The following is a 25,169-nucleotide window of genomic DNA, read 5'->3' as shown; positions in this document are numbered from 1 at the left end:
TAAATAAGTATGTATATATATATATATATATATATATATATATATATATATATATATATATATATATATATTAGTATAAATGAGGGCTTGATTATGGGAGTAAAAATATTCCATACAGTTTTTCAAATAATGAGCTTATTGAAGCTGCTTATTAATTAGAATAATTATTATTAATAATAAAATAATTATCTTGTTTATTTTATTTATTTTTATTATTAATTTATTTGCAGTTATTGCAGTTTGCAGTAATTCTATTTTAATAGTTTTTAATTAATTTACCATGTTACAAATTAATTTTAAAAGTACAAATATTCCATCTATTTTCTCAAACAATATGAGCTCATTAAAGCTAATATTTAATATTTAATATCTATTTAATATATTTAATATTTAATATATATATATATATATATATATATATATATATATATAATATTTAATAATAATAATAATAAATAATGCTGTTTATTTATGTATTTATTTGTTTGTTTGTTTATTTTGGAGTTAATTTTATTTTTCATTTCTTTATTAATTCATTTATTTATTAATTTAAAAGTACAAATTTCCATGTAGTTTCTCAAATAATGAGCTCATTAAAGCTGCTTAGTAATTAGAATAATTATCTATCAATAATAAAATAATTTTCCTGTTTATTTATCTTATCTTTTTTATTTTGCTGTTAAATAAGTTTCAGATGAAATACAGCATCAAACACTCAAATGTATTTCATGTCACTTACAATAAAAAGGTTTTTGTCATGTAACCTAAAAAATGTGCTTCATGTGGTAACATCTGAATGACAAAACTAAATGACAATACTAATTAAAACATTTTACATAGTTTCCATAACTTTACTGCCATCTTTGGCTGTAGTAGCTGTGAGTACATAAACTTACAATAAGTGTCCAAAGAGAGTACAGAGTATCCAACAAACTAATGTACTGTACCTTGTTCATCTTGAAGCTGGGTTGTGGAGGTCTGTTCTCCCATCCTGGTGCACACTGCAGTGCCAGTGCAGATGTCCAGTCGAGTGCTGGTTCCCAGACCCAGATCCCCCTCATGTAAATCCTCTTCCTGTTTTACCTCCCTTTTGCACGGCATCCGTGGCATCCGCTTCTGAGAAACAAGACACGTGTGGATCAGTTTCCGCTGCTGTCAGGGTAGTTTAAGTTAGTAGGGTTGTCAGGGTCAAGTAGTGACACATTCACAACACCTTTAACCTTGAACAACATTTACAGGCCAAGCCAGGTAAGCTCAATATGTCTTACATAAGGCTCTTGAATCAATCTGACCACATCAGAACACACCAGAACATTGTTAAAAGGAAGAACTGAGATCTTCGAAACCACATCACAGCTTGATTTTACAAGATACACTAGGTTATGATGGAATTTACCTTGTAGGGACTGTACTCTCCTCGTTTGCTTTTTAAATAGCTGGAGAGGTTACCGTGTTTACAGTACTCTACAATCACCATCAAGGGTCCTGAAGGAGTAAGAAAGAGAGAGAGGAAGAAGAGAAGAGGCCTTTAATGTTAGCACATTGTGTTTTTCTCAACAATGCACAACAATGCATTGTTGTTTTTCTCAACAATGTTTTTGACACATTTCTTACTATGACTGTACATTTTGTCACCTATAAACATTTACACACTTCCTGAACAGGAAGTTCACAGGAAAGGAAATATTACAGAAGTCATTTCTGTCAATATCTGAGGGTTTTAAAATGGGAACTCACCCCCTGGTTTAGTGCAGGCGCCTAGAAGGTTGACCACATTGAGATGGTGACCAATATGGATGAGGATCTTCAGCTCAGACATCAGAGCACGGTACTCGCTGGAAGTAGCGCCCTCTGTCGGAGATTGAGAATACTGTAGTCAGTTGTGTTATATGAAAGATATCTGAAGTCAGTTTAAGGTCAGTGAACAGATGCTTCATACCCTTGAGCATCTTCACTGCTACTGTTGTACAGGTGGTGGCCTTCTCAATACCATATGCGGTCGCCTCCACAACTTGACCAAATGCTCCTCTGCCCAGAGGCTCTCCTGGAGAACATGGTATACATTTGTGAACACTTGCGTCTCCATGTATGGTAACATTTTTGTACAAAGATTTTAGCTGTTTGCAGAGGTTAAATTGGTACTTTAAAGATGTTGAAAGCCTAAAATCTGATGGTGATTCTAGGCAAGTTATGATATGCTCCCCTCCCCATGTTCCAAAACATTTTGACACCCTGTTATGATACTAAATGCATATATTTGCTTATATGAAAAAATAGAATAAATTATAATTCAAAATTAAATACATGGATATACAGATAAATATAGATAAATAAAAACATATCACTTAAGTCTGTTACATATCTGTATACATTGGTCCAGTGGTAGATTCTTCCTTTTCATGTTAATGTAATGAACTTCAAATATAAACTCATTAAATGAAGACATGAGTGTTTCTAACTGCAGCATGAGAATCATGTTTTTTCTTTTTTAAATCAAAATTACTGAAAAGTCATTCAGGATTGTTCCTGTCCAATTTAATTTCAAGGGTTAGTTCACCCAAAAATGAAAATTCTGTCATTAATTACTCACCCTTATGTCGTTCCAAACCTGTAAGACCTTTAAGATATTTTTGATGAAATCCAAGAGCTCTATGACTCCTCCATAGACAGCAATTTAACCACCACTTTTTGTGCGCAATAACAAAACAAAAATAATGACTTTATTCAACAATATCTTCTCTTCTGTGTCATTCTCGTACACTGTTTACGTTGTAGCACTTCTAGGTTCTACGTCAAATCTCCAGCTCAGTATTGGCCGACGTTGATCATGTGAGCAGCACGACACATGCGTGTGATGCTGACACAGGAGCCGGCCGTAATAAGTCGCCGTTCTGACGTAGAACCTGGAAGCGCTGAACGTAAACAGCATATGAGAAGATATTGTTGAATAAAGTAATTATTTTTGTTTTGTTTTTGCGCACAAAAAGTATTCTCATCGCTTCATAAAATTAAGGTTGAACCACTGTAGTCACATGGACTATTTTAATGATGTCTTTAGTAACTTTATGGACCTTGAAAGTGGTGGTTAAATTGCTGTCAATGGAGACAGACAGCTCTCGGATTTCATCAAAAACATCTTAATTTGTGTTCTGAAGATGAACGAAGGTCTTACGGGTTTGGAACAACATGAGGGTGAGTAATTAATGACAGAATTTTCATTTTTGTGTGAACTAACCCTTTAATTTAATATATTTGGGTTTGTTTTATTTCTCACGTTTAGCCAAGTCTCACCTAGCTTCAGTCTATCACGCGGGAATTCCCACTTGCTTGCATCATAGGTCAGTCTCTCACAGTGCTCATCCATTGGCATATCATCTGAGTCCAGAATGATTGACAGGTAGCCAGTTTTCAGATCTCCATCATTAGGCTGTGAGAGAGGGAAGAGGGAAGGATGGAAAGGGTGAGTGTATGACATAATGGAATGAGGGTCAAAAGGGGAGAAAGAGCTTGTCTGAATGAGACCTCCACCTCTATCCTGCTTGAGTCTCCCAGAATCAAGCCCTCATTATAAAGACACCCACTAATGAGTTTCTGGAAGCCACTATCATACTCGGAGACAGAATTAAGGCTGGGGTACAGTGGGCACTGGGGCCCATGGCTGGCTGGTGTACGTGACGCATTGCAGCAGAATGTGTGCTGAGCATACAATAGAGATGGCATAAGCAAAATGCGGGTGGTCAGATCTGATCAATCAGAGGACAGTGGAGAGTGTGCCTGTGTGTGTAAAAGAGAGAGGGGGAGAAAACAAGAAAAAGGGAAAGAGACGGAATGTTACCCGCTTCCTGTTGCGGATGACAAAGACGATGAGGAGCCAGAGGAACATGGCGATGACCACGGCACCAATAGGCATGATCAATTCCACATTCATCTTTTCTTCTGCACCTATGGGATGGGTCACATGATCAATCAGAAATCACAAAGATGACACACAAAGGCATTTTAAAAAAAAAGATTTAACCCATATAACCTAAATAGAACGAGAGATGGAACGACCCCGATAGATAGATAGATAGATAGATAGATAGATAGATAGATAGATAGACGGGTGGATGGATATTTTAATAAATATTAATACTGAAGATATGACATGAATTGACATATTTGTGTGCTTGTTTGGTACCAATTTGCCAAAAAATAATTAGAAAAATTGTATTTAACCAGATAAATATTTTATTTTGAAGAGGAACTGGAAAAATGCTTCTTCGTTTTATGTTATTAGCAAAGGAAGGCTCAAATTGCCTGGACAAACCTAGTTTACAGGAAATATTTGTTGTTGGGCGTGTATGATGGCTCCAAGTGCAAGGAATGTGAATTGTTTGCTGACCTGATATTACATCCAATCAAAATAAGCCAGAAGACCAACATGAAGCCAAAGTCCACCAGCAGGAATTAGATAAAAAGTACCATGTTCTCTTTTCTAACATAGAACAAGCAACTGGTCAATCGATCACTACATGTAGATTATTGAGTTTATTTCTCTCTCCCTTCCTTTCTTTTACTCTTTCTTTCTCCTTCTGGGAACGGTGCTGTCAGTGAATACGACTGCTGCCTGACAGTCGTATATGCAGTGACAAGGAGAAACAGTGATGCCGAGAGAGTAGTCACGTACACATGGAGTATGTCTTTGTTATTTGTGTGCCTCAATGCTCTCTGTCCTTCATGTGTGTGAGGCAAGAGGCGGAACCATACCAAGATGTGTGTGTCAGAGAGTGTATATGTATACATATATAGTGTATATATATATATATATATATATATATATATATATATATATATATATATATATATATATATATATATATATATACACATACATACATACAGAGAGAGAGAGAGAGAGAGAGAGAGAGATTGAGAGGGTGGGTGGGACGTCCCTCTCTTTTGTGTTCTGGGATTTTGCTTTGTTTTCTTTTAGCACTCCCTAAAGGATGTACACTAACAGAGCCCCCTTCCTGGCTGACTAAAAAGAGAGCTATTTTTGCCACAGGGCCTTGATTAAAACAAAATCTCAATGAGGATAAAAGTAAGTGGAAGACTGAGCTTGCCTCACACCCATGACTTAAAATGGGATCTTTAATACTACGTGGCTACTACGTGATGTTTTGCATTTCCCTTCATAACTGACAAACTACTATGAATCTACCTGCCATCTTTTGGTATAAGAAACATTTACACTACTGTTATATATATATATATATATATATATATATATATATATATATATATATATATTAAAGTTAATTAATACTTTTATTAATCAAGGATGCATTAAATTGATAAAAAGTGAAAGTAAAGAGCGTGTTTTTAGAATGGCGTGTCATGCGTGAGATGCTGCAAATGATGCAAGACACAAGCGCAACGGTCAAACACGTCCACATGTTTACATAGAAAAACAATGGGCCCTATTTTAACTATCTAAGCGCATGATCTAAAGCGCACAGCGCAAGTGCACTTAGGGCGTGTCCGAATCCACTTTTGCTAGTTTAAGGATGGGAAAAATGGTTGGGCCGGCACATTGTCTAAAAGGGTTGTTCCTATTCTCTTAATGAGTCATGGGTGTGTTTTGGGCGTAAGATGCAATAAACCAACCAGAGTCTCATCTACCATCTCCCCTGTTGCGCTCGCGCCATGGCGTATTCGCTATTTACAAGGCGGAATTTGCAAGTGGAATAACTGAATGCGTCTATAGTGAGGAAACGGATCTGCTCATGCGCGAGGTTAAAGCATGCGAGCAGACCATCTACGGGAAAAGTCTTATCTTTATGCACACAATAATAATCTTTTACATTGTAATCCTTTTATTTTTAATATTTGGCATGTTTGTGTGCTGCTGCGCTTCCCTGTGTGTATAGTAAGTAGAATGTACACACGTTGTGCACCCGCATATAGGCACATATTACTAACGCGCTCTTTAAATAACAAAACAAATATTGCGCCATTGACTTCACACCAGGTTTCAATTAGTCAATGGCGCAGTCTATTTCAGTTGCCTCAAAATAGTAACGCGCCAACAATGCACCTGAACACACCTCGTTTTCAGACCAGCACGACCATGGGTGCACAAATTGGCGCAAATGCATTTGCTGATTAAACAACGTGGTGCAGGACGTGAAAATGATAACTGCGTCGGGCTGAAACTAGCAAAAAACACTTGCGTCACACCTGGCACCACATTGCACCAGGTGTATGATAGGGCCCAATGGAAAAGCAGCGCAGAATGTGAATGCAAAAATGTTTTCTGTGTGAAAGGATGCTGAGTGAGTATGAGAGACTTCTTTCATAACATTAAAACAATCTTACAACCCCCAACCTTTGAACGGTAGTGTATATGTGGCAAAAATAACTACCATTAATAGATTTGCAAAAATAAAGACTAAATCATAATATCAAGATCTAGGAGTGTTAGATGTCAAGGCCAATTGTAACATTCTAAAAATAAATTTCATTAAAATTCTGCACAACTTTACAGAAAAAATGTCTTTTAATCTCCTACAAACCAAAACTAAAAATAAAATAAAATAAATCAAGAAGTGACATTATTTACAGACTCACCATCCACAGTGATACGAGCCTCATTATAGTCACAGCCTTGCTTGTTACAGGCCGTACATACATAAAGTCCACTGTCCTCTTTTTTCACCCGTTGGATGGTCAAGACACGATTTGACTCTTTCAGAATCACACCTGACAACAGAAAAGCATGAACATTACTGTCACTGTTCTGTCAGCTTAACATGGTAACGTAAAATGACCTGGTTTCACTGGATACACCTGACTATTTACACTAATAAAAGTCATTACTAGTCACTAAACTAGTCACCTCACAGAGACAGTTACAGTCATTCATTTTTGTCTGTAAAGCAAACACTAACACCAAACTGATTTTACGATGAGACTCAGTGTAACTTTGTTAATTGCTGTTTCAAGCCTGAGAACAGTGGTAAAACAAAAATAGTTCAAATTATTTTAAATCAGATTTGCCTCCAACATGTGAAACAGAGCTGAGAAGCAAACTGGAATACACTACATGAATGAACTGATCATACACTTACTGACTTAGAGAACTTATTTACCGGTTACAGAGAAAAACTGGGCATCATACACTAAACGACCAAAGATAGCACACCACCATACTTTAAAGTCGTCCCAAACACAGCAAACTCATGCAGAAACATATGCATCAGGGCAAGGAGATGCATGACAAATGAAAACAATTTCTGTTTTAAAATCCTAGCAAAAGATCAAACATGTTGAATATCCTCCAACTGTATGGATTCATAGACTAAAGATTACAATAGAAAAAAATAGTCTTTACCCATCATACACTCTCTCAACAATCTCTCAACTCCAACTCTTCAAAAATCTGCAGACTGGCTCTGGCTGTCGGCAACTAGTGTCGACTCATCCACAGTGTTATTTTAGTATTATTCATATAGCATTATGATAGCACTGCTTGTTCATACTGTAAATTGGGGCAAAAATCCATGCAAAAGCCATGTAATGTATTCCAGCCTTAAGAGATTTGTTAAGGACAAATCTTCAGGACAATCCTGAGGGTTGTTTAATAATGTTTTTGTACTTCTATAGATGTTTTGTTTTGCGCACCTGATCCCTCCATGACGGTCTGGTTGTCTTTAGTCCAAACTACAGAAGGGGTTGGTGTGCCGGTCACCTCACACACTAGTGTGGTAGAGTCACTCACATTCACTCTCTGGTTAGTCAGATTGGTCACAATTCTTGACATCTCAAGAGCTGCAGAAAGATATAAACTGATGTACATTCAAGCATGCACATGACTTCTGCAAAATATACCATGTGAACAATCAAACTGAAGCAAGCGCGAACTAAATATAGTCCATTAGAGGGATAGTTCACCCAAAAATGTAAATTATCCCATGATTTACTCACCCTCAACCCATCCTAGTTGTATCTTCTTTCAGAAGGCTCTTACAAGCTTTATAATGGTAGTGAATGGGAGGCCACATTTTAAAGCCCCCAAAAATGCATCCGTCCATTATAAATATAATCCATACGGCTCCAGGGGGTTAATAAAGGCATTCAGAAGTGAAGCTTTGGGTTTTTGTAAGAAAAATATACATATATAAAACTTTATAAACTAAAATAACTAGCTTCCACCAGACGACCATACGCATACTGCCTGCAACCCCTGGCATGATGTATGACGCAGGATGTAGGAATAGTGTAAGATTAGACACCTCTCGTGGTTTAAACAAATAAGGCTGTGGAACAAACTGAAGCTCCTCTACTCTTATATCGAAATCCTCAGAAATTTCTCTTTAAAATTTGTTGTTTTACACTTATAATTCATGACTAGTGTTTTGTTTTGCTCTATCCTCTGCGCTTCCGCATTCGTCATTACACAGAGGTTACTCTTCCGTTGCAAATTGATGTGTACGGCCGGTTATTATAATAGATAAAGTTTTACATATGGATATTTTTCTTACAAAAACCCATCAAATCACTTCAGAAGGCCTTTATTAACCCCTGGAGCCGTATGGGTTATTTTTTTATGATGGATAGATGCATTTTTGGGGGGCTTTAAAACACCCCCATTCACTACCATTATAAAGATTGGAAGAGCCAGGATATTTTTAAATATATCCCCGATTTTGTGTGTCTGAAAGAAGATCGTATACACCTAAGAGTCATATATACCTAGGATGGCTTGAGGGTGAGTAAATCATGGGATAATTTTAATTTTTGGGTGAACTATCCCTATAAGTGTGTAGTTTCTACACCACCAGCATCACCAAACTAGTTAAATTACAAAAATAATGATTTCAAACATAAATACAAAATAATTTTCAAACATGTTTCTTGAACACTCTTTATGTAAAGCTATAGACTAACCTCTGAGCCTGAGGTTGTGAAGTAAGCAGGTTCTCTCATTGTTGCCCACGTTTTCCACTTGGCAAGCGTACATGCCTTGGTCCATCAAAGTGGCATTGGGTATGGGTAGGTCCAGCGTTGCATTGGTGCCCTGCAGGCCTGATATGGTGACATTGGGCTGGTGGAAAGGTGACAGGGTGAGGGTATCACAGGGCACGGCCGCTGGAGGGGCCTCAGGGTTAGCTACGTTTGTTACCCGATACCAACGTAAGTTAGAGTACAGCAGTCGATCGGCTACACAGCGCATTACCACGTCCTCTCCCTCAATAGGGCTGCTGGAGGGGAGGACGCTTAGGTTGAGGAAACCTATGAGGAATAACAAAAAGTTGAGATTTGATCACTTCAGTTGCAATAGTTTAATTTGGGATGTACAGTGGAGATTGTCCCTGGTTTGGAAGCACTCACGAGTTACTTGAAACACAATGACTCGCTCTTCTTCTCCCATCTTATTGGTGGCAAGACACCTGTAGAGGGCATGATCAACTGCTTTCTGGATCTTCAGTGTGCTGATGGTCTATGGGAGAACACGCAAGTACATCAAAACAGCATCAAAGGCAGTGGATGATTTTAATAATATAATTATAACCAGATTCACAAAGATTAATCATTAATTCAGTGGGGTCCAAAGGTCTCAGACCACTTTTGCATTTTTATTACAAATTGAAAAATTAATTTGAATTTTTTTTTTTTAAATGTCTTCATATTTGTTTTGTCTTTTGGCTTTTATAACAGCTGCACTCGAGCTGCGTGAACTCAACAAGTTTGTGTAAAACCTGATGATCATGTTTTCCAGCATGACTTGAGATTATCTAAAGAGCCTCTTGAGCTTCGATTGAAGCAAGTACATCTTACTGTCTGTACAAAGCAGAATACATTTACTTGTTTGATTAATGACCTAGAAATAGTGCATGAGTCTTAAATATTTCTTATTTACTTAACATCTTAATTTGTTTCAGGTTTATTACCAGGTTTAAATTACATTTTGAATCCCAGTATGAAACATATACCCAACTGTATATTTTATGCTTATTTTTTGCATGTTTAAATGCTAAGCTAAACACAGCACAGTACTGGTATTAATGTTTACCTTAAGAGACCGTTCAATGACAGATGTGGGGCTGATGATGGGATTCTTTCCTGTGTTGTTTGATATCTCCCTCCACTTGTCACACTTCACCACACTCTGGTCTGACTTTGGTCTGTGAGTAACAGTTTTTACACAGTCAAAATAAATAAATTATATATATATATATATATATATATATATATATATATATATATATACACACACACATACATACTATATTGCCAAAAGTATTGGGACACCCATCCAAATCATTGAATTCAGGTGTTCCAATCACTTCCATGGCCACAGGTGTATAAAATCAAGCACCTAGGCATGCAGACTGCTTCTACAAACATTCGTGAAACAATGGTTCGCTCTCAGGAGCTCAGTGAATTCAAGCATGGTACTGTGATAGGTTGCCACCTGTGCAATAAGTCCATTCGTTAAATTTCCTCACTACTAAGTATTCCACAGTCAACTGTTAGTGATATCATAAGAAAGTGGAAGCAATTGGGAACAACAGCAACTCAACCACGAAGTGGTAGACCATGTAAAATCACAGAGCGGGTCAGCGCATGCTGAGGGGCACAGTGCGCAGAAGTCTCCAACTTTCTGCAGAGTCAATAGCTACAGACCTCCAAACTTCATGTGGTCTTCAGATTAGCTCAAGAACAGTGTGTAGAGAGCTTCATGGAATGGGTTTCCATGGCCGAGCAGCTGCATCCAAGCCTTACATCAAGTGCAATGCAAAGCGTCGGATGCAGTGGTGTAAAGCACGCCGCTACTGGACTCTAGAGCAGTGGAGACGTGTTCTCTGGAGCGACCAATCACGCTTCTCTGTCTGGCAATCCGATGGACGAGTTTGGGTTTGGCGGTTGCCAGGAGAACGGTACTTGCCTGACTGCATTGTGCCAAGTGTAAAGTTTGATAGAGGGGGATTACGGTGTGGGGTTGTTTTCCAGGGGTTGGGCTTGGCCCCTTAGTTCCAGTGAAAGGAACTCTTAATGCTTCAGCATACCAAGACATTTTGGACAATTTCATGCTCCCAACTTTTTGGGAACAGTTTGGGGATGGCCCCTTCCTGTTCCAACATGACTGCGCACCAGTGCACAAAGCAAGGTCCATAAAAACATGGATGAGCGAGTTTGGTGTGGAGGAACTTGACTGCGCTGCACAGAGTCCTGACCTCAACCCGACAGAACAGCTTGGGATGAATTAGAGTGGAGACTGTGAGCCAGGCCTTCTCGTCAACATCACTGCCTGACCTCACAAATGCGCTTCTAGAAGAATGGTCAAAAATTCCCATAAACACACTCCTAAACCTTGTGGAAAGCCTTTCCAGAAGAATTGAAGCTGTTATAGCTGCAAAGGGTGGGCCAACTCCATATTTAACCCTATGGATTAAGAATGGGATGTCATTAAAGTTCATGTGCACGTAAAGGCAGGCATCCCAAAACTTCTGGCAATATAGTGTGTGTGTGTGTATATATATATATATATATATATATATATATACAGTACATATAAGTAATGTATAAAAATATATATATTATTAGTAGTAGTAGTACTAGTAGTTGCTTATGGTCCTCTGGTGCAAGTCACTTTTATAAAATTGTCTCTTAAATGCATAAATGTAAATACTATCGTTCAAAAGTTTGGGATCGTTAAGTTTAAAAAAAAAAAAAAAAAAAGAAAATTAACTTTTATTCAGCAAGGATGCATTAAATTGATCAAAAGTGATAAAGACATTTATGTTACAAAAAAAAAAAAAAAAAACTTATTTCAAATTGATGCTGGTCTTTCTATTAACTTTTTATTCATTAAAGGATTAAAATAGTCAATGTGACTACAGTGGTTCAACCGTAATTTTTTTGTAGCGACAAGAATACTTTTTGTCAGAGCGCCGGCTCATTATTGGCCGGCTCCTGCGTCAGCATCACACAAATGCATTGTGCTGCTCATGTGAACAGCGTCAGCCAATACTGAGCAGGTGTTCGGATGTAGAACTCGGAAGCGCTGCACTGTGTTTACTACGTCAACACCGTAGGAGACTGACAGGGAAGAGAAGAAACTGTTGAATAAAGTCATTATTTTTGTTTGTTTTTTGTGCACAAAAAGTATTCTCGTCGCTTCATAACATTAAGGTTGAACCACTGTAGTCACGTGGACTATTTTAACGATGTCTTTAAAACCTTTCTGGGGCTTGAAAGTGGTAGTTGTGTTGCAGTCTATCGGAGGCCAGATAGCTCACGGATTTCAATAAAAATATCTTAATTTGTGTTCTGAAGATGAACAAAGGTCTTATGGGTTTGGAGTGACATGAGGGTGAGTAATTAATGACAGAATTTTCATTTTTGGGTGAACCCTGTAAGCCAAAAAAAAAAAAAAAAAATCATTATGAAAAAAAAACAAGCATTTTATATTATAACATTTTAAAATTGAGGATCCATATCTCAAAAGAGAAAACACGCTCAAAAATAAACACCTATATCTATCTACATATCTCCAGCAGGAACAGGAAAAACGGAATTGAATCCTAAACAACAATGCATCTATTATTAACGGTCTAAATTTAGACCATCCCATAACTCAGTTCTCAGATCTACAGTAATTTCACTTCTGCCACACATATTTATGAGCAAAGGGAATTAACATAAATGTCAATAAACAGACATTGGGTTTATACTTAGGTTTAACATCAGCACCTCATGTAGGCCAGCCAGAGAAGATGAGACAGAAAGAGGAAAAAGGAAAAAAAGAGGGGGAAACAGACAAACACAAAAATAGGTCACATAAAAGCTGTAATGAAAGGTGAGGACGAGGCTGAACTCTTGTTAGTAGGACACAGTGACAGACATTGTGTTATTTTCATGTCTGATCAAGGACACAAGTTTTGAACGCGTCTGCTTTTAGAACAACAGGAAGTTGTGATGAGGACTACGGAAGTAGTCCTCGGGGGTGCAATCTGAAGATAAGGATTCGCGTAATGCCTGGCCCTGAACACTCATTGCATGATCACAACATCTTTGGAAGTGATGTTCTGTGAACGCAGGCTGCCAATCAAAGTCACAAGTCAACAAAACTCACAGTAGCTGATTTCTTAGTCCTCTCTAACCCAAGCAGTCATACTTTTTGGCCCAATCACAACAGTTGTTTCAGGATGAATGCCCAATTAGAGCACAAAATGCTAATGAATTGCACTGTGGGACACACTTGAACAGCAGAAACAAATATGCTAGCACAGTTCTCATACGTCTTCTATTGGAATGAATAGACCACACAAATATGCCAAAGCACTGAGCAAACCGGGACCTGCAAACATTCTTATTCAGTGCATATTTTGCCAGCAAAAACAATGACTAACGATATTTTCATCAACCTAAATAAAACAGTAAACGACTTCCCATACAAATACAGGAAGAAATATTTAATTTTTAGCTTTCTTTCTGCATGACAGGTTGGTAAATGCCGAATTGTTTCGTTTCTGCTGCGTCCTAGCAAGCTGTTTTTTGGGGCCATGAGATAATTTCATTTCAGCATTTGCATTACGTTTCATCAAGGAATGTACAAATAAGGAATTTCACAAACAATTTGTCATACAAGAGAAAAAATATTTACAGTAATATACATGCAGAGTAGATGTGAAAATGCAGGAAAGCAAAGAAAAGAGAGAACATGAAACATACTCTACATATGTTTAGGTATATTGGTACATACACAGATCAGGCATAACATTATGACCACCTTCCTAATATTGTGTTGGTCCCACTTTTGCTGCCAAAACAGCCCTGACACGTCGAGGCATGGACTCCACTAGACCCCTGAAGGTGTGCTGTGGTATCTGGCACCAAGATGTTAGCAGCAGATCCTTTAAGTCCTGTAAGTTGCGAGGTGGGGCCTCCATGGATCGGACTTGTTTGTTCAGCACATCCCACAGATGCTCGATTGGATTGAGATCTGGGGAATTTGGAGGCCAAGTTAACACCTCAAACTCGTTGTTGTGCTCCTTAAACCATTCCTGAACCATTTTTGCTTTGTGGCAGGGTGCATTATCCTGCTAAAAGAGTCCACAGCCACCAGGGAATACCGTTTCCATGAAAGGGTGTACATGGTCTGCAACAATGCTTAGGTAGGTGGTACGTGTCAAAGTAACATACACATGGATGGCAGGACCCAAGACTGGACCCAAGACTCACACTGCCTCCTCCGGCTTGCCTTCTTCCCATAGTGCATCCTGGTGCCATGTGTTCCCCAGGTAAGCGACGCACACGCACCCGGCCATCCACGTAATGTAAAAGAAAACGTGATTTATCAGACCAGGCCACCTTCTTCCATTGCTCCGTGGTCCAGTTCTGATGCTCACGTGCCCACTGTTGGCACTTTCAGCGGTGGACAGGGGTCAGCATGGGCACCCTGACTGGTCTGCGGCTATGCAGCCCCATACGCAACAAACTGCGATGCACTGTGTATTCTGACACCTTTCTAACAGAACTAGAATTAACTTCTTGAGCAATTTGAGCTATAGTAGCTCGTCTGTTGGACTGGACTACACGGGCCAGCCTTCGCTCCCTACATGCGTCAATGAGCCTTGGTCGCCCATGACCCTGTCGCTGGTTCACCACTGTTCCTTCCTTGGACCACTTTTGATAGATACTGACCACTGCAGACCGGGAACACCCCACAAGAGCTGCAGTTTTGGAGATGCTCTGACCCAGTCGTCTAACCATCACAATTTGGCTCTTGTCAAACCTGTTCAAATCCTTACGCTTGCCCATTTTTCCTGCTTCTAACACATCAACTTTGAGGACAAAATGTTTACTTGCTGCCTAATATATCCCACCCACTAACAGGTGCCGTGATGAATCACGAGACAATCAGTGTTATTCACTTCACCTGTCAGTGGTCATAATGTTATGCCTGATTGGTGTATGTACAATATGTCACACAGTATTATTTTTTACCACAGCATAAGATGTTAGATATTTTTGTATTTCTTTCATAATATAATACAATACAATTAAAGAGAACTGAAACAAATATATGTTGGTAAATAACAAAAAAAAACAAAAAAAACATGTATTTTAAAATGACATGTATGTATGTATGTATGTATGTATGCATGTGTGTATAACATGTAAAACGTGGTGACGTGCAATTGATATCTTAAGGATAATTTTTTTTACATACTTTATCTACCCTTAAAATGACTTTCATTTGACTAACCTAATTTATTCATGTTAATTGAGTTATATTAATTAATATTTTGACTTAGTTTATTTAGATGAAGCATATTTATCTGACATTATCTGGGAAAACCATTTTTTAACCATCTAAATACTTAGCTGTATTAAACAGGTTACATTTGAAACAAAACAAGAAGACAGCATCAAATCATGTGGCATACGACTTACAGAAATCTGATTGGGCAGTCCTCTCTGGGCATCCACTGCCATTTTATTGTGACAGGGCTGGATCCTCCGCTAGCAGTGCATCTGAGTGTAGGGCTACTTCCATACATATGAACATCACGATCCAATGGCACTTCCTTCTCAAAGATCTTAGGGTGAACTGTACATATAAACACACGTTAAAACAGTCAGAGAAGAAGAGAAGAGAAGAGAAGAGAAGAGAAGAGATTCACTACCATGAACCAATAGTTGAAATGTTCTTTTCTGCTCCTCCTTGGTAATCTTATTTGTCATGACAACAGTATAATTCCCAGCATCCTTCTCAGTAACACCATATATAGTGAGAGATCCTCTGTTAGGCTTCATCCTGTACTCATCCTTCCACACTATCTGTTGATCATTCTTATACCTGGATGGACAAGAGTGGAAGAAAGCTTAATGAAAGTTCAGTCTGATTTGCACAGACAGTTCTAATCTATTTTATTTTATATAGTCACACTTTATTAACCACTCATTAACCACTTACCACTTGACAGAAGGCTCTGGATAAGCATCATATTTAACAAGGATTTTTGCCTCTTCCTGGCCAGCATTAGCCTCCACAGTCTGCAACAACTGATCATTGAGCGCTACAAATGGTTTCTCTGAAATATCAATAGATATGTTAGCAAATGCTAGTAAAACATTGTATTTTTGTATTATTTGCATTGTAAAACATATGGTCTTTATGCTACCATATGTTTATGCTGCCCTTGTTGTGCCAGCATCACTAATGTTTTACATTACATATAATGCTCCATTTCATTCCTAAGTTGTGGTTATTCCTAAAAGCACATACCATAGACGATGAGGGATGCTCGGGCAATTTTGTGCATCTGACCACTAGAGGCTGTGCAGATATACTCTCCAGTGTCATTTATGGTCACATTCTCTACAATGAGGGTATTGGACAGTTCTAAGGAGTTCCACAGCTTCTTCTTGTAGGACCTGGTCTCATAGCGTGACCTTGGCATTGAGCTGTTGACACTTCTCTGCAGGAGGTGAGAGAGACGGTTTAAAATTCACCAGAGAAAAGCAAGATGTTATTTATGAAATTGCAGTTCAACAAAATTAGCTGAACTGGTCTGGACTGGACTGATTTGAATTGAGCTTTTGCTTCTAGTGTCTTAAAGGGTTAGTTCTCCCAAAAATAAAAATTCTGTCATTAATTACTCACCCTCGTGTCGTTCCAAACCCGTAAGACTTTCGTTCATCTTCGAAACACAAATGAAGATCTTTTTGGTTGAAATATGCAAGCTTTCTCTCTTTCCCTCTATAGACAGCTACAGAATTACCACTTTGACGCTTTAAAAATTTCATAAAGAGATCGTAAAACGAATCCATATGTAAATCACTTTATATGATGAACAGATTTAATTTAGGCTTTTATTCATATGTAAACTTTGATCAGCAAACATAAACAGAAGCTCAACTGAAACTGCTTGACGCACAAGAACAAATCCCTTCAGGAAGCTCAAACGTGCTGCATAACACGAGAATGAACCTCTTTGTTCCTTGCATGCATCAAGCAAACATGCTTGAGCTTCCATTTACCACAACGGCTGTGTTAGTTGATGAATGATTATATGTGAATATAAGCCTAAATTCAATCTGTTCATCATATAAAGCGAACGAGTCTCTTCAGAAAATTTGGACTAAACCACTCAATTCATGTGGATTAGTTTTACGATCTCTTTATGAACTTTTTGAAGCATCAAAGTGGTAGTTCTGTAGCTGTCTATGGAGGGACAGAAAGCTCTCCGATTTCATCAAAAAGATCTTCATTTGTGTTCCGAAGATGAACGAAGGTCTTACGGGTTTGGAACGACATGAGGATGAGTAAATGATGACAGAATTTTCATTTTGGGGTGAACTAACCCTTTAAGTAAAACATAAATGCCAGCATAACTAAGTAGCCAGATATCGACAGTCACACAGAAGATTGACTGATGTGATGATCCATTTTAAAGGATGATTTGGGGTCAGTACAAGTCAATTGTGTTGCATAGTGTCAATTACCACAGAAATAATAGAAAGAAATAGAAATTAGAAATGCTTTCCATTAAAAAGAAATGTGACAAAAGATTTCTATTTCAAATAAAAGCTGTTCTTCTGAACTTTCTATTGATCAAAAAATCCTTTAAAAAGTATAACATTTTCCATAAAAATATTAAGCAGAACAACTGTTTTCAACATTGATCATAATAAATGTTTCTTGAGCACCAAATCAGCATATTAGATTGATTTCTAAAGGACCATGTGACACTGAAGACTGGAGTAACGACAGCTTAAGATTCAGCTTTGCCATCACAGAAATAAATGACAATTTAAAATATATTAAAACAGAAAACAGGTATTTTTAAATTGTAATAATATTTCTCAAAATTACTAATTTTACTGTATTTTTGATACTAACCAAAACGTTTGTCACACACCTGCTATCAAATAAAGACATAGCAGACAGCTTTTGTTTTGACTGTTTCTGGCTGTTTTTCATCACCGGACATTGCAAACTTACGTAGAGAACAGGAAGGAGACAACAAGAAGAAAAAAACAGGGGCTGGTCTAGTTCTTTTCTTTTGTAATCAAGATTGTGTCACAAATACTGTCGATTGAGGTTAACTGGTATTGAACATTTCAGTCACTGACCTTCTCATGTGGGAAGGTCCACTGAAAGTCGATTCCCACATTGAGCTCGGTGTGAGCGGTGCAGTTCAACATTAGCCTCTCCCCTACCGTCAGCCTCTCATGAGCTGGACTCAGGGTGAGGTCATGGATCTTGTATCCTGCGGAAGAGGGAAGGGGTGTAAGGGACGTGCCGGGTGGAGCATTGTTCTCTTGAGACCAGGGCAGCTGATCTCACACCACACTGTTCTACAGTCTCAACAAATGATTCTGAAACATGCAATCTCGCCTCCTCAAAAACAAAAGTTTTATCAATTTCTGACACACTTGCAAAACTGAAATAAATGATAAGTCAGATGCACAAAACATGTACTTCATGCAACATTCACTTGCCCAAATAAAATAATAAAAAAATAAATACTTTTTTTTTTTTTTTTGGCTTACCTACAACAGCCACAATGTACGGTGATGACTGATAAGTCTCGTTTCGAATTATGGTTTGGCAGTAGACCACGCCAGCATAGCTGACCACATGACTAGGCAGGATGAAACCCCTCTTGCTATCCCAGATGACTTCTTTCCCATCAGTGGCCAGTTCTTTTACTGGATACTTCTGTTGAAGGCAGACACCATAAACATTCTTCACATCATATCACCAGCAGTGAATCACACAACACAGGGATGAGTAAACATTTAACGTTTTATAGTCATACATTTCACATTTATTATGGATCTGAAGTCAACAGAAAAGACCTATAGATAATGTCCATGTCCTATACATTCAATTCAATTTGAAAAGAAAACCAAAAACTCCCCATAAAAAGCAATTTTCACAATGTTCACTACTGTTCAAAAGTTTGGGGTCAGTTAAAGGGATAGTTCACCCAAAAATGAAAATTCTGTCATCATTTACTCACCCTCAAGTTGTTCCTAACCTGTGTACATTTTTTTGTTTTACTGAACACAAAGGAAGATAATTGGAAGAATGTTTGTAACCAAGCAGATCTCGCCCCGCATTTACTACCACATTTTTCTAAATATCTTCCTTTGTGTTCAGCAGAACAAAGAAATTTACACAGGCTTGGAACAACTTGACGGTGAGTAAATGATGACAGAATTTTCATTTTTGGGTGAACTATCCCTGTAAAATTGTTGTTTTTCAAGGAAATAAGCATTTGTATTCAGTAAGAACGCGAAAATGTTACACTGTTGCAAAAATTTCAAATAAACGCAGTTCTTTTGAACTTTCTACTCATAAAAGAATGAAAAAAAATGTATCATGCTTTCCACAAATATATTATAATATCATAATATCAACATTGATAGTATAACTAAATGTTTCTTGAGCACCAGATAAGCATATTAGAATGATTTCTGAGGGATCATGTGACACTGAAGACTGGAGAAATGATGCTGAAAATTCAGCTTTGACATCACAGGAGTAAATAATATTTTAAAATATATTAAAATAGAAAACAGTTCTTTTAAATTGTATTATTATTTCACAATATTACTGTTTTAACTGTATCAAATAAATGCAGCCATGGTAAGCATGAGACACTTCTTTCAAAAACAATAAAATATCTTACAGAACCCAAAATTCTGAACAATAGTGTAGTTTGTATGATTTGGATGATTCTGAACTCACAAAGTTATGTACACAACATAACATTTTATTTATTATTTAACATCACTGAATGATCCTAAATACCAACAAAACTCAATTTAGAGTTAGCTCAAAAAGAAATAGCTCCTTGGAAATAGAAGGTAACATTTGCAGATCACCACTTTTTACAGTATAGGGTAGGGGAATATGTCTGTGTTGAAATACTCACTGTGTACAGTGTGACATTTAGATCCTCCAGAGATACCAGACAGGGAATAACCACATGTTCTCCCTCCCGAATGAACACGACATCATAATCTTGAGCCATTCGGACAAATGGCGTACGATAATCTAAAAACATAGATATGTCTGGTATTTATATTTAACCAACAACCAGATATTTACAAATCACATGCAGAAATGATGAAGTTGCCATAATCTAGTATAATTTGACTGGTAACACTTTAGTATAGGGAACACATATAAACTATTAACTATGACTTTTCCCTCAATTAACTCCTAATGTACTGCTTATTAAAGGGATAGTTCATCCAATAATGAAAATTCTGTCATCATTTACTCACCCTCAAGTTGTTCCAAATCTGTATAAATTTCTTTGTTCTGCTGAACACAAAGGAAGATATTTTGAAGAATGTTTTTAACCAGGCTGCTTTGGGGCACTATTGACTTCCATAGTAGGAAAAAAAATACTATGGAAGTCAATGGTGCCCCAAAACTGTTCCGTTTCCCACATTCTTCGAAATATCTTTCTTTGTGTTCAACAGAACAAAGAAATTTATACAGGTTTGGAACAACTTGATGGTGAGTAAATGATGACAGAATTTTTCATTTTTGGGTGAACTATCCCTTTAATAGTTAGTAAGGTAGTTGTTAAGTTTATGTATTGGGTAGGATTAAGAATGTAGAATAAGGTCATGCAGAATAAGGCATCTATATGTGCTTAATAAGTACAAATAAATAGCCAATATTCTAGTAATATGCATGCTAATAAGCAACTAGTTAAAAGACATTAAAATAAAGTGTTACCATTTGACCTATCTCTACTAAATACACTCTTTAGATAGCATAAGAGATATAACACTACTTACAAACAGTTATGAAACCTGATTATCAAAAGTGCAAGTTCACACAACCACACTTACACTAACCATTACTTAAAAACCATTAACTCAAAACAAACCAATTCCTATATTTTGTCTGTCTGGACAAACAGTTTACAGCTATAATGATGAAAATGGGAAGTCAAATGTGGTGGTGCCACCAGAATGAAGAGGTTATGAAGAATGAAGAGGTCAGAAGGTTATCCTGAAAGACAACAAAGGAAGTATGCGCCAAACATTTTTGTAACATTCCCACTGTCTCTCCCACTTTCTCTGGAAGACAGTGGGAGAAAGAGTCGAACACTATGAAAAATGTGCTTATCTTTTTGTTGAAAACTTGTCCAACAAAATTACACGTGAAAATCATACCTTGTATGAAGACATACACAGCTACAGAAGTCTTCCCATCCTCTATAGGCAGGCTTTTATAGAAGCAGCGGTACTCTCCCGTCTCATTGGCTACTGCTTTGGAAAGGGTTAAAGTGCTACAGAATAGTCCATCACCACTACAGTCTGATGTGGTGAGCCGGGTTTCAGAACGGGTTCGGTTGTGAGGTGTAGACCACTCCAGGATCTGCCGCCCCCTGTGTAACAGGCAGAAAAGACTAGCGTCAGCAATGTAATCTGACAAAAAAGACAGTCTGTTTTTACCATCAAAAATCAAATAGTTAACAAAAACGGCACCCTTTTCTTAGCTTGTGAGAAAAAAGTGCTGTAGCATCACAATGAAAATGAAAGTTAATTTTATTAGAAAACAGAACTGCTCTTCTCCAGAAGCAAAGCTTACTTGCATGTGATCTCCAGTGTACTTGAAGCATTGATTTTGAGAGTTTTCTCAGTGATGTTTAAGGTTGGAGGATCCGGCACAAACCTGAGCTCTATTGCTACAAGAAAAAAAATACACCCAGAATGCTTTGTTAAAGAAAAAGCTGCTTATATTCACATGAATACTTGCAAAAAATATAAAATCACTGTGTGATTTAAATGGATTTAATGGATATGATATTCACATACTCTTACACTGGCCTAAATCCTGAGAAATTTATTACTGATGCAAATAACCTATTTTTTATATAATATATGAATATTATGCTATAAAATGCTATGTAAAGAAACAAATGTTACCAGATTTCTGATGTTTATCTTATTAAATTGAATTAAACCAACTTAAACCAAAAAAGACAAAAAACATCCAGTGTAAATTTGAATCTAGACAACATATAACAATATTTCACATTAAAACTAAACACTGGATAGTAGGACCGCCATCTTCAGAGCAATAAACCTCTGAGAATACAGCTGTAATATATCACATTAACATCAAGACTAAATAAATTTTAAGAGGTACAACATGCACCTTTCCTAGGATCTCCCTAAAGTACTTTCAACATGGTTAATATTAATCCCAGAATAATTTAGCTTATTCACAAACTCAACTTTATCTCCATCTTCATCTGAAAGCAGCTCCCTTTTCTCTTTTTATCTTTATGTAAGTCCACTTATAACACACACAACGTGAGCCATCTTGACAGCTTTAGCTCGACCATCAGGTTAAATCTACAGCTTCATTTTCAACAAACCACAACGATTTATGTCTTAAAAAGGTGCAGTCAAAAAATTGTGCTGCTCAGCTCAAACCACTGCTTCTCTCTGTGCATAAGCATGGATTCCCATAGTCAATCAGGAGTTTGGGACAGCACAAGATATAAGGGATGCAGACGTGTAGAACAACACAGAATGGCACAGTGCATTGTGGCATAGAGCAGTGTGATGTGGGACCCTGGGATATTTTTCCATTGGAGCTGCAAGTGCAGCACAGAGGCCTGGATGTATCAAAACAGGAAGCCTGGGCAGATGGGCCAGGGCTAAATGGCCCCACGCTCCAAAGCCTGAGGTGGGATTCCTGCTCCAGAGGAACTAACTGGGAACACACATACTCGAATCTTATGGGCACACACAATAATGCTACACATGCACTCCATGGAGACTAACTTATTCAACTGTTTGTTTTAACATTTAAACGGCCAGACACTGAAAGCACTTGAAACAACAATGGTGGTGAGGGCTTGATTGTATCTGATGAATAAGAGTGAACTGAAGGAATTACAAGATAAGGGCAAGAAAGAATAGGAAGATTTGGTAACACTTTATTTTAGGGCCGTTTAACTAGTTGCTTATTAGCTTGCATATTACTAAATTATTGGCTATTTATTAGTACTAATTAAGCACATATTAATACCTTATTTTATATTCTTAATCCTACCCTATACCTAAACTTAACAACTACCTTACTAACTATTAATAAGCAGTAAATTAGGAGTTTATTGAGGGAAAAGATGTAGTTAATAGTTTATATGTGTTCCCTATATTAAGTGTTCCCAAAGTTTTATTTAGATCCCATCTTGTATACAATTTTTAAATTTTATACTGAAACAACTCTTAGTCTGTATTGCACATTTATTACATATATAAATGTTAGCTCCTAAATCTGTTAGGCCTATATAAATTTAAGCTCTGGCTCTTTACTTTAAAAAGCAACGATTTTGCCACTATAAAATGTACTGATAATAATATTGATTAAATTATGTAAAACCAAAATATGACATATCTTATCTAAACTGACTTCTAGAACTGAAACCAAACATTAAGACAGAGCACAATGTTCCCACACAAACACAAAACACCATTAGAAAAACACAACACTAAAATAATGCTATAGCTAAATAACATAAATGCAACATAAAACAATAACTGTAACTCATAAGAATAATCTAAACAAATGTTATAATTTGCGCATGGAATTCTGGGAATGCTTATTCCCGTTATTTTATCTGTAGTAAATATTTTTTTGAATAGTAAAAAAAATAGACTATGAATGACCGATTTTTAAAATAAATAAAAAGTATAAATCGCTTTATAATGTAGGCATATAGCAATAGGAGCATTTACATTTTTTTTTACTATTCTTAAAATATATACTATTTAGCCTACTACAGATACAATAACGGGGAAAAGTGAGAAAAAAATCATAGCTACAGTTGTTTCAAATCAGTAACAGGTGTACACTTTAACATTTTAATACGAGTTTTTTTAATGCGTAGCTTATGACGAACTGAAACTCAGCAATCGTGAGATCAATTATCAATTAACAATGAGTTGACTGTAGCTAATGATGAGAAAGATAATGATAATGTGAGCATTTGTAGCTTATATTTGATTAGATGTTCATTTCATACCTATAACCAAGTTGATGGTAAAGAGGATGTCGACGAGAGAAAGCACATAAGATGTCTTTGCCATCGCCCGACAGTAACGCTGGACCGTCCCGGCATGAAACCAAAATTCAGACTCCTTAACTCCTCATCACGATTATACGACACAGCTGTGCACTTTAAGATAGATTTTTAAAAATCCTTAACCCTGAAAAAAAGGATAAAGAACAGACTATTTAAAGAACATAAATCCTTGTGCTGTTCTGAGTTTTTTCCCTGATAGAGACCTGTTGCGCGCTCACTGATGGATTCGTGCGCTGGATGGGCGCGTGACTGAAGTGCGCTGATAGGGAGGAAGACGAGGGAGGGGCGCGAAACACACTTACTAATCAAACACATTACCGTTCATTTAATGTCTATAGACTCCAGAGGCCGAAGGTCCGAAGAACATAGACCTTCAGGACTTAAAGGAACAGTCACTTTATCAGAGAGCAATTACGATAGGGACCTAACTCAATCAAGAACAATTTCCACTAAACAAACTGCCTTTAATGCAGGGTGAGAATTATAGTGGGTGTGGGTTCTAACCCCTAAATTAAGGCTTAATCCTTCACAATCAAAAGAAAGTTGGATATAGAGTCTTAAAAGTATTGCAATGGATTTTTTTAATGGAGAATGACGTGTATTCTTCAAAAGATTGTTATTAAAAGTGAATATGGATTATGGAAATACTGTTTTATTCATTTAATCAATTCCTATTTTAATCTTGAAAGTTTTATGTTGCAATTTTTGAAAACTGCATCATATGACACTAAAAATCTGAAGTTGAAATAATGGTTTTTGGATGCTTATCAGGCATTTTAGGGAGACATAATAAGTCGATAGGAAAGAAATTATATATCAATATTTCTATGATATAAGAGATATTATGAAAATGTTGCAAAGTTATTACTCTTATTATTATAGCTACTTCTTTTTTCATTACATATTGCCCAAAGAACATATTAATATGCAAATTAGAGTCAATGAATAGATACATTGTATATAATACGTCAAAAATGGGCCAAGTTTAAACACATATTGTGTAAAGTGAAATAGTAGGCCTATGTCAAATCATTCTCT

The 25,169-nt window shown here is 37.0% G+C and overlaps 1 protein-coding gene across 1 annotated transcript in view; it reads right to left on the bottom strand.

The window, feature by feature from the left end:
- kdr (kinase insert domain receptor (a type III receptor tyrosine kinase)) overlaps positions 1-24,383 on the bottom strand; it is a 30,043-nt gene extending 5,660 nt beyond the window's left edge. The window contains exons 1-21 of the mRNA XM_051875330.1: positions 24,072-24,383; positions 21,623-21,719; positions 21,205-21,419; positions 19,944-20,065; positions 18,553-18,721; positions 18,133-18,269; positions 16,283-16,475; positions 15,971-16,088; positions 15,681-15,853; positions 15,448-15,604; positions 10,058-10,169; positions 9,376-9,484; positions 8,932-9,276; positions 7,666-7,812; positions 6,613-6,744; positions 3,836-3,942; positions 3,292-3,427; positions 1,940-2,044; positions 1,738-1,851; positions 1,397-1,485; positions 948-1,116 (exon numbers count right to left, since the gene is read on the bottom strand). Of these exons, the coding sequence (XP_051731290.1) occupies positions 948-1,116; positions 1,397-1,485; positions 1,738-1,851; positions 1,940-2,044; positions 3,292-3,427; positions 3,836-3,942; positions 6,613-6,744; positions 7,666-7,812; positions 8,932-9,276; positions 9,376-9,484; positions 10,058-10,169; positions 15,448-15,604; positions 15,681-15,853; positions 15,971-16,088; positions 16,283-16,475; positions 18,133-18,269; positions 18,553-18,721; positions 19,944-20,065; positions 21,205-21,419; positions 21,623-21,719; positions 24,072-24,135 (3,010 nt within the window). The 5' untranslated portion in view covers positions 24,136-24,383. The remainder of the gene's footprint in view (positions 1-947; positions 1,117-1,396; positions 1,486-1,737; positions 1,852-1,939; positions 2,045-3,291; positions 3,428-3,835; positions 3,943-6,612; positions 6,745-7,665; positions 7,813-8,931; positions 9,277-9,375; positions 9,485-10,057; positions 10,170-15,447; positions 15,605-15,680; positions 15,854-15,970; positions 16,089-16,282; positions 16,476-18,132; positions 18,270-18,552; positions 18,722-19,943; positions 20,066-21,204; positions 21,420-21,622; positions 21,720-24,071) is intronic.
- Between the last annotated feature and the right edge of the window lie 786 nt (positions 24,384-25,169).

This window comes from Ctenopharyngodon idella, chromosome 20 (assembly GCF_019924925.1).
Source record: "Ctenopharyngodon idella isolate HZGC_01 chromosome 20, HZGC01, whole genome shotgun sequence".
NCBI lineage: Eukaryota > Metazoa > Chordata > Actinopteri > Cypriniformes > Xenocyprididae > Ctenopharyngodon > Ctenopharyngodon idella.
This window is presented reverse-complemented; position numbering and strand designations above follow the sequence as displayed.